The sequence below is a fragment of the Halyomorpha halys genome, unplaced genomic scaffold (assembly GCF_000696795.3).
Source record: "Halyomorpha halys isolate HHAL.00 unplaced genomic scaffold, Hhal_1.1 Scaffold189.1, whole genome shotgun sequence".
In the NCBI taxonomy this organism is placed as follows: Eukaryota; Metazoa; Arthropoda; class Insecta; order Hemiptera; family Pentatomidae; genus Halyomorpha; species Halyomorpha halys.
This window is the reverse complement of record NW_027110118.1, coordinates 10,997-21,577: the sequence shown is the minus strand read 5'-3', so window position 1 is coordinate 21,577 and position 10,581 is coordinate 10,997. Positions and strand designations below refer to the sequence as shown.

General features: G+C 34.4%; 1 protein-coding gene across 1 annotated transcript in view; it reads right to left on the bottom strand.

Annotated features, from left to right (window-relative positions):
- The window catches only part of LOC106679270 (kinesin-like protein CG14535), a gene marked incomplete at its 5' end in the record, with an annotated part of 43,365 nt that overhangs the window by 23,702 nt on the left and 9,082 nt on the right, over nt 1-10,581 (bottom strand). Inside the window, 1 exon segment of the mRNA XM_067048187.1 lies at nt 10,072-10,269. Within this exon segment, the coding sequence (XP_066904288.1) occupies nt 10,072-10,269 (198 nt within the window).

Below are 10,581 nucleotides of genomic sequence, written 5' to 3'. Positions count from 1 at the left end.
AAAAATAAATAAAATTTAACGAATATTATCAAAATTAAATAAAATATAAATGGCGTTGATGACCAATGAAGTTTGGCGCCACTAAACAACCAAACAAAAAAACAAACCCCAACATATGAATTGGTATAAAATATAAGTGATATAACCTGCAATGCTTATAATGCATTTTAAAATAACTAAGTGGTCTAGATAACAAAAATAAATCATTTCAAAATGGGTTATGTACATATGTATTTCAAAAAATCACATATTGTCAAATTTTACGAGCCAACTTGCTAAAAAATGAATAAAAATTAATTGTTGTTCCTAAATAAACAAAATAATTTGTATGGCTCTTAAATACGAAGTAAATGAATCATAAAACGAGGTGGAAACGTTATTTTAAAAATTAGAAATGAATAAAATACATAGTGGGGGCCCAGAAGAGACCTCTTTCACACACTACACTGCAGACATATTGCCGCCCTGTGTTCATTGCAAATAGCTCTCTTACATTGCAGACATGTCAATTTTGTCTTCCTGTCCTTTCCCCTTTGACAAAAAGAACACCCTACTTGTTTCTCCAAGATCGTATATTTATTTATTTGCGTATCTATTCCTAAAATGTCATCAATACCTAGGCGCAGTGGATGACGAAGTGCCTCTGCCTGTAGCCTCCTCTTTAGGCAGGGTGTCAGAAGTGAATATCCCAGACCAAAAAGGAAGTCTTTGCGTTTCATTTTATTTTCCTACTTTACTAGAGTAAACAATATCATACTGTTCACCCGGAACGGAATGGCCACCTCCTTGTTTTTCTGGCCGTTGAGGACCCCTTGCACATTTGGTCAAAAGTATCTGTTCATCCTTTATTTAAATTATAATCATGTATGACTTGTGGTTTACCAGTTTTTCAATGACTGCATCATCTTGCATTGTTGGTTGGGTGCCATTTTGTCATTAGCCTTCCTCTCTTGTCTATTTAGTTTATCATCAAATCTCAAGCAGTATGAGAGGAAGCTGAACCAATTCATGGGTATGGTGTGTCAAAATAAAGGATGGTTCCTTTTTGTAGAGAAAAGCTTCTCTAATGAGAGTTTACCGGATTTATTAATTACTTACACTAAGGACACTCTGGGGTGTGAGATACCCCAAGGCTAGTTCAAATCACAATAAATATCAAAACAAGACTGACACATGGCAGCAGATAATCAGAATCAATTATGTTATGAATGACAGTTATTTACATGGCGGGGTTTAGCAAAAGGACATGTAGGAATTATTCAAAATTTAAAAAGTGCTGGGGTATGTGACACCCCAGTGTGTCGTTCTAGGGTTAAGAGTAAACAGTTGCTAAGGGTTGTTAAACAGTTGCTAAGGGTTGTTAATCAGTTGCTAAGAGTTGTTAAACAGTTGCTAAGGCGTCGCATAGCAACAGACCGACGATCTACATTTTAAATCAGTTGTTGCTAATTAGTCCTCTAGTATAATTCATTCCCAGCACTGCTTGCGCACGTTATGAGTTTGTGTGGACATTCTTATTGTTCAGTTTGACCATTATAGTGCACTACCAGACCCTGCCTCCGTACGTTATGAGTTTGTGTGGACATTCTTATTGTTCATTTTGACCATTATAGTACACTACCAGACTCTGTCTGCGTTTTGGTTAGGCCATTGTGGTTTGGATGCACTTTGATTATTAGTTTTGACCATTACCATCCACAACCAGACACTACCTGCCCTCACTAAGTGCTAGTGTGACCATATTGGTTTTTGTACATATCGACTGTTGATTGCGTTAAATATATCATACGGTCCACGGCGATTATGAATATCATTGGGGTAAATAATTTAATTAAAATTTGAATTCTAAATGCACCAGTATGGATGTGTATTTATAACTACGAAGCGATAACCTACACATCTTTAGAGAGGAAAATATCTTCCCTGGCCTTTCGGAGTGGATCATCCTTTCGGGACTGTCCATTCATCCACCTCGTCTCTGACCTATCGGAGTTGGCACCCAGTATTTTATTTTATTATTGTTACTTTAATTATATTATTTCAATTTCTTGAGACAAGGTAATTATTTATTAAATAAATCAAACACGTGTATCCATTTTTGTCTCAACACTTTTTATTTTTCACCACTCCAACGTTTCGGCCATTCTAGCCATCCTCAAGGACATCTTCAATATAATTTCTTCCTCACATTAATTTAAAAGTTACTTTTGCAGGCTATTCTGCCCAGGTCATTTTCTTTATTATAAGTTAAAAAGATCTTAATATATAAAGATCTTATGATGATATACCCTATATATGGTAGTGTATTAATTGTGGATAATCTTATATAAGAAAAATTAAATATTAAAGATTTTAAATTTAAAAAAAATAAAAAATAGGCTTTTAACTTATAATAAAGAAAATTACCTGAGCAGAATAACATGCAAAAGAAACTTTAAATTAATGTGAGGAAGAAATTATATTGAAGATGTCCTTGAGGTTGGCTAGAATGGCCGAAACGTTGGACTGGTGAAAAATAAAAGTGTTGAGACAAAAATGGATAAAAATTTTTGATTTATTTAATAAATTATTATTACTTTTATTTATTTCTGAATTACTTATGTATCCAATCAATTATTTCTCTTAACCAATTTTTTATTATATTTTCCTTTACATCTATAGTTTTGTTTTGGTAAAATGTATTTGTTTGTTTAACTGTAAACTGATCTACTGCTGTGACTAGTATTTCTCTGGTTTGATCTCACATCGCTGCCTGATAGTTGTTTAGCGGGTCACTGGGGAGGATCTGAGAGAGGGAATTCGGGAGAGTAAATTTGTCAATCAAATGAAATAAAAATTGTAAAATGGAATGTACAAGAAGGAAAAGAAATAATGAATAAATTGGAATATTTGTATTTAATGTGTAAAATCGATTGTGAAAGAAAACTGTGAGAAAAAAATGTTTTCTTTCTATTTTATTATATCATGTAAAAATATGTAATTTATTTACGTCCGATCACGAATTGATTAGTATGCTGTGTAATGTAGCAACCCTTGGGCAGCATGAATGAATAAAGCATTTCTCTCTCTATTTATATTAATATTTTTAATTTGTTTCTCTCTTTTCATAATTAGTTTTACTAATTATATTTTTGGTCTCTAAGACCATTTATTTTACATATATTCATTTTTTTTTTTAAATATTTGTTTTATTATATTTTTATGTGTTCTATTGTTAGCCTCTCTAAATAAATAGAGACTTCAACTATTATGCGGTGGCTTCAACAACTTTACTATTAATTAAATAAGACTCAAATTGCTGATAACTAATTTCTCCAAAACTTAAACTAGTTGAGTAAAACGATGCGTTACATCAGTTCCAGCTGAACTTGTGCGGTTTCGAATCCTGGCCAACATCAGTAGCAGTTATAATTAGTGTGGAACCGACATGGAGGCTGAAGGTTGGATATCATTGCTCGGTCTAAGCTTCGCAACTTCTCCCAACCTGAAACCTCGTAAAGTCCGACCAACATCCCGCAGAACTCATACCTCAAACCAAATTTATTTAGAAAATATCATTTATTTTTCCCCTGGGATATTAGAATAACGGAGTAAAGAATTGTGAATAAATTTTATAGGTAAAAAACTAATAAATATTAGTCAAAAATATTCAAATTTTAATTTTATTAATAAATTTGAAGCTTATTAAATGATTGTATGTAATTAAAAAAGGAAGGCGGTCTTGTGGTTCTTAAAAACGTAGTCTACTATTTGAGCACAATACTATTTATTAAGCCCCAACGTTTCGCTCCATTTTGCAGGGCTTCATCAGGGCTAAAACCAGGACATGCTGAAGAAACGTCATTGCACTATATCCCCACTTCTAGTGTTAATGGCCGTTCATTAACCCTAGCAGCACCAAGGTAGTATTCATTACGGCCTACTCCAAGGGGGGGGCTCGCCGAGCCCTACACTTCCCGAGACGACCTCCACAAGCCCTCACTTGATTTTAACCCTTATCATTAATTTTCCTTTTATGGTAAACTTACTCTTTTGAAATATAATAATTTCTTCTTACTTCTGTAAATAAGATGGTAGAATAAGGATTATTTAAAAAAAAAATAAGGACCTAAGATTTCTATATGCTTTATTATGAAAATGTTTTAATTTGGAATTAAAAAAAGAATAAGAATACATGATACAACAAAAACCTCGGGTCGCTGAAACTTTAATTATTTTCAATTTCAGGAATATTTTAAAACAAAAAAAAAAATTCTATTGTCTGAACTTAGGTATAAGAATAAAATGTTTATGTTTACAAATGCTCATCACTAAATTCAGCAGGTTCACATGTGTCAACTCTTTTCAGAACAACTAAAAAACCAAAGAAACATATCAGTCCGAAAATATTTTTAAGTAAAAAAAACTGAGGAAATCAGACCAGTAGTGAGAGTATGGGCGAGCTGGTGCACTTCCGTGAGCAGCCAATCAGAATCCAGCATTTTGATGAACCTCAGGTCCCTTCCCTGCACCAAGGGGGGGGCTTCACCCGCCCTCATCTCATTTTTCTAACACAAATAATTTTTCGTACTCTTCCTCCTTATCAAATATTTTTCAAATCAATTCCAACATGTTGGTAGATAAATTTTAGGCAAATAGATTTTTTTCCTTGTCTGTAAAAAATTTATTGAGAGCAGTATTAAAAAAAATCAGAAGTGAGGGCTCGGCGAGCCCCCCCCTTGGTGCTGCTAGGGTTAAAGTAAAACACCATAATTTCGAAAAACAAAACATATATGACAACATCTCTCGTATGGTGGTATTACAGTTCAAACAGTACAGACAGAGGGCCTTAAAACTATTACCACTGCACATTTAACAATCGTAACGTGTTCCAAAATTACAAACTGTCACCTTCACTAAACTAAAACCCACACGTCTGAACATACGTGTTCCAAAATCAAAACTGTCGCCTTCACAAAAATAAAACCCACTCGTCTAAAACATATCGCTCGTGTTTTGTTTTTTACCATGACAACCGTAACACCCCTTGTCTACACGGATCTAGCCAGTGTTTTTATTTCACTATGGCAACCGTAACACTTCGTAGGAGTAGTAGTGTTCATGATATTTGAGAAAATAAATTCACAAAATGTTTATTTATAGTTTGGACAGAATTTGTGATTTATGAAAAAATATTTCTCAGAAATCATAAGATGTATAGGTGTCTGCCAGCACTAAAAATAAAGCTATTTTAATGTACTGTAAAGTAGTTTATGACATTTAGGAGTAGTATATTTCATGATATTTGATAAAATAAATATGAATTTCGCATAAGAAACTTTATCAGAACGACTTGAAATCAATTTATTTTAGCAAATTTCATGACAACTACTACGAAACGACAGCCTCTACGAAGATAAACGCCGTAACTAATTTATAGAGCATTAAACTAGCTTTAATTTGAGTGCTAATAGACATATGTACGTCTCATGGTTCCTCAGATATAGATTTCTCAAAATAAATTCACTAGCTACTGATTTTTCAGTACATTTTTTAAAGAAATGTTTGCTTTTAAAAAAAATGTTTTTCGGGGACTATTGAAAGTAGACAGCTCTCTTAGGGCTAATATTTTAGTGAATTTACTATTCCTTAAATGAAGTTCTACTAGGTTTAAAAGTGTTGTAGGTAGTTTCGAAGATATAGAATGAAAAATTAATTTTTTTTAACATTTTGAAACAGCCTCCATTTTTTATTCCCCCTAACTATACTTGGCAGACTTATAAATTTCGACTAGTAATTATACGTGATATTCATTAAAGAAATCCAAAATTGAGGTGAAAGAACAGACTTTTTTCTCCTCTTGGACCTCTCGTACTATCATAGTTCAATATTCGGGAAGGCCCTATAAAGAAGGTATCTGTATTCAGGGCAGACCGGGTCGCGGTTACGGAGATCGGAGACTTGCCCACTACTCACAGCGGTCACACTCCCCCTCCCCCCTCCGAAAAGCCAAATCCTACCGGAACAAAGCCGTTTCCTAATAGAAGTATAAAATAAAATGTTATGATGGCCAGTGCCATCTGTATTCAGGAGGGTTAGGCAATCTGGACCGAGGGGGCTCACTGAAATTTTACAACCTCCCCTGATATATATATGTGGCCGAGCAACAGCGGTTTCCGGATTATCCAAACTGCCGAACCCCCAGCCAATGAGGGGTGTCCATCGGGCCCGAACCCAACAGGCTGGAACCGCTGCCTAATCCAGGAGTAATAGCTCACTGTGTGGGGGGCGGGTAGGTCTTTGGAGGCATCGCGTTCCAGGCCACCTTATAGTACAAGAGCCCTAGAGCAGAAAAACTGTTATCTCACCCCAATTTTTGATTACTTTAATGAAAACTGTGTATAATTAATAGTCAAAACTGATGAGTCTGCCTAGTATAGATAGGGGGAATAAAATATGCGGCTGTTTCAAAGTGATAAAAAAACTAATTTTTCATTGGAGCTTTATATCTTAAAAAATAGAAACAACACAAGAAAACCTAATAGAACGTCATTTAAAGAAGAGTAAATTTGCTAAAATATGAACCCTAATAGAATTATTTACGTTAAATAGTTATTCCAGATATAGCTTTTTAAAAAGCAACATTTCATAAAAATATTGTATGGTACGTACTAGAAGATCAGTAGTTGGCGAATTTATTTTGAAAAATTTATATCTCAAAAACCATTTGACGTACAGATGTCTATTACCACTCAAATTAAAGCTAGTTTAATGGACTACCAAGTAAGTTATAACGATTAACACAGGAGGTGTAATAGTTTTCATGATATTTGCCAAAGTAAATTTACAAAATGTTGATTTTCAGTTGTTTATTTGTTATACAAAATTTTCTATTTATGAAAAACAATATCCGAGGAATCATTGGACGTAGACATGCCTGCCAGCAGTCAAATTAAAGCTAGTTTAATTTACCATTATTGAGAAGTAGTGTTTACAATATTTGCATATGATTATGAATTTTGCGTATGAAATTTTGTCTGTACAATTAGACATAAATTTATTTTAGTAAATATCATAAAAAACCACAACTCCTACGAAGATAAACGTCATAAACTGCTTCATAGTATGGTACATTAAACTAACTTTAATTTGAGTGATAATAGTAATAATTATTTGTTTAATGTTTAAAAACAGCTGCCATTTTGTATTCCCCCTAACTATACTTGGTAGACTCATCAATTTTGACACGTAACCATAAATAATTTTAATTAAAATACTACTTTGTACTTGATCGTTTGCTTTAGTATTTTCAATAACAAACATAAATTGGCCAAGAAAAAAGAAAAACAACTCTGCTTCAAAATTTAATAATTTCGTTTCAAGATGGGGAGCGCGGTGGCACAGTGGTAAGGTCCTATGCTACAAACTCCGAACACCAGGGTTTGAATCCGGCTGTGGTAGATAATTATTTTCTGTTACACGTAGCCATGAGTCGGCCCACTAATAAGTGGCTTTTAGTTCATTGTCTATATTAACATTTATATTAGAATGAAAATTAAAACAGTACAACAAAAATATGTTAACAAGCAGTATAAAAAAATAACGAAAAAAATTATATATAAAAATCAGATTAGTACATGGATTTAAATAATAAAAATTACTTGGGGGGTATCCCTCCCCCGCCTAACGGTGGACCATCCCCCTTTTACAAATTATACAACTGTTCATTTAATTGTACCAATTCTTGCTCATATTGTATTAATGTAATTTCCAAGTATTATGCAGTTCACATTGTATTGGTTTGTTCAATTTTAAGCAAGAAAAAAAAAAATCCAAGTCTCAGAGAACTGGGAATTGGAAATTGGGTACAAAAAAGAAATGCCAACTTGTCTCTGTTGCGACAAATTTATATTTAGTGATTAGATTAAGAGATGATCTTAATAACATCAGTAATAGACATATACGACATTTTTTTCGGTATTTAATCAAATTTTTTTAGTATCTTAATTAAACACATGTTCACATCAGAATGAGTATAGAAAAGCTACAAGGTTTATAATAATAACCATACTTTGAAGGATGAGAATATAAGAACGATATAAAAAGAGAGAAGGACAGGGAGGTCTACAAGAAGTCGATGGCCTAAGATAAGAGAGTGCCCCGGGCAGTGGCGCTATCTGGCTCTGAGGGCCAATAATATTTCACGTCCTGAGGGAGTGCCTTTGGATTAGGGAGAGCTCTATCGAAGGGATTTAGCTTTTGTCTCCTGGTTTAGAATACAGCAACATTCAGGACCAGATGTTCCAGGCCACTTAGTACAAGAGGTCCCAGAGGAAGAAAAAAGATCAGTTATTTTAGTTCAATTTTCGATTACTTTAATGGAAACTATGCATAAGTACTAGTCAAAATTAATGAGTCTGCCAAGTATAGGGGGAATAAAAAATGGCGGCTGTTTCAAAACGTTAACAAATATATATAAATTGTAAACAGGAGAGTTTATTTAAGATTTGAAAAGTATAAAGTTATTAAATTAAAAAAATTCAAAAGTTGTTTTGTGTAAACTTCTCCTCTCCTTAAGCCAAAATAAGGGGTGTGGGGCTTTGCCCAGGGCCGGGGGGGGGAGGGGTACTTCTTGCTATGCCATTGGTACTGTATAGTCTACATTATTTTCTCTAAGTTATATAAATAGAAAATTCACGACTAAATCTGTTTATTTTAATTATGAAGGAAAGGTAGTGTGGGATTATAGGTATAGTGATCATAAGCAAAGAGGTCGTGTTAGATGGATTGGCCATTGCCGCAAATATTGTCACCATTTCATATTTTAAAACAACTTTTGTTGATTATTTATATTCTATTTTATGAATAAATGGAATTTGGTCCGAGTGCGGTCAAATTAAACTCAAATAGTAAATTGGTGTACTATTTTTATTTGAGCCTACGTTTCGTCCCACGTTGCAGAGCTTCGTCAGTGCTGTTTTGACGGAAGTAAAGTCATAGTGGAAGCTTAGGCCCTAATTTCTCAACATCTCCTTCAAATGTTTTTCACCTTATACCTTCTCTAATTACCGATTTAGAATCAATCTGACTTTGACTCATCCTGACGAAGCCCTGCAACATGGGGCGAAACGTTGGCTCAAATAAAAATAGTACACAAATTTACTATTTGAGTTTAATTTGACCGCACCCGTACCAAATTCCATTTATTGATACACAAGGCCAATCAGCAATCTTCTAGTATTCCATTTTATGATTTGATAGTTCTTTTATATTCCTTTCGGTGGCAAATCTACAGGATGCTCACGACCTGTACTGTTTTTGGAATTCTCACTTATGACACGCGAGAACTATAATAATCATTTCACCCTATGAACTCACTTATAACCGGTTGTACCATCACAGTTTAAACTAAGATTTCTTGAATCTCATATAAAATCAATAGTTGCAATAGTGCAACGGGTCACTAGAAAAGTTAACCTTCAAATCTCGCGGTAAACTTTAACGAGCGATGATAGTCGGTTAAACTGAGATTTAGAGCAAATATACGTTTAAGTAGGTAACCTTGTATAACTTCCATAGTTTCAGTTGGGTCAGTTATCTAGCGAAGGCGTATTGTATTATTACGTTTCATTCCAAATTTATTCAAATGGATTTGATCCAGATATAAGATCTGACAGCTGACTAAGACTTCAAAGAAATTTAGTTTTTTAGGCAATAAATAAAAAGTATTCTGTCCTCGACCAAATTATTTTTTGTAGTGGTCGGGTGAAGAATTATCTCAGCGATTTCGCGATGATCAAAAATAGTTGTAGTTGAATCAATTTTAAATTTTATTGGACCCAAATTTCTTACATTAGCGATAAGAATTGAGGAATTTGACAGTTATTTCAATTTCAGATAACCTTGGTGACCGGGTTAACAAAACTGTAAACCAGAAACAGATCGTTCAGTTACTAAAGTTTTAAATATTATGTTGATAGAAAGGTAAACAGAGTTATAGGGATAAAATGGGTGGGTAAACTTAGATGGGACTTGAGGTCCTTAGATATATAAAACTATTAAAACAACAATAACAATAAAAGTAATACTTGCCTGAGGCCTGTGACACCAAGAGGTCGTTGAGTGCGAAGTGCGGTGCCGCGATCTCGACGGCCGACACCCGGACGGAGAACCTGGCGCCCGTCCGCTGCTTCTGCTCCCCGATACTCCTGTAGAGCCAGCTGATCGCCGACGGCACCGCTCCCAGAGTCCCGCTGCTCTCTGCCGTACCGATCATAGTGTTCGTCTTACCTGCAACAGTGAATGAGGGGTAAAGAGGCAGTAGAATAATGGAGGGGGTCCGTTTCCAGGGGGAGTGGCGCTGGAAGACGGGGTCTATTCCTTTCGTAGGCGTGGCATCTGGGACGCCATATTTGACAGTTGACAGTTGTTTACCCCATACGCCAGAAATAGCTAGGCAAGAGAATTAAAAAAAAATGATTTCAGATTTACTCAAAGCGTGTTCAAATTTTTTTAAAGTTTTTAAATTACTATTAATTCTCATTCACTGTTTTGATGTAAACATTAAATATTCTAAAAATAATAATAATAATAATATTATTT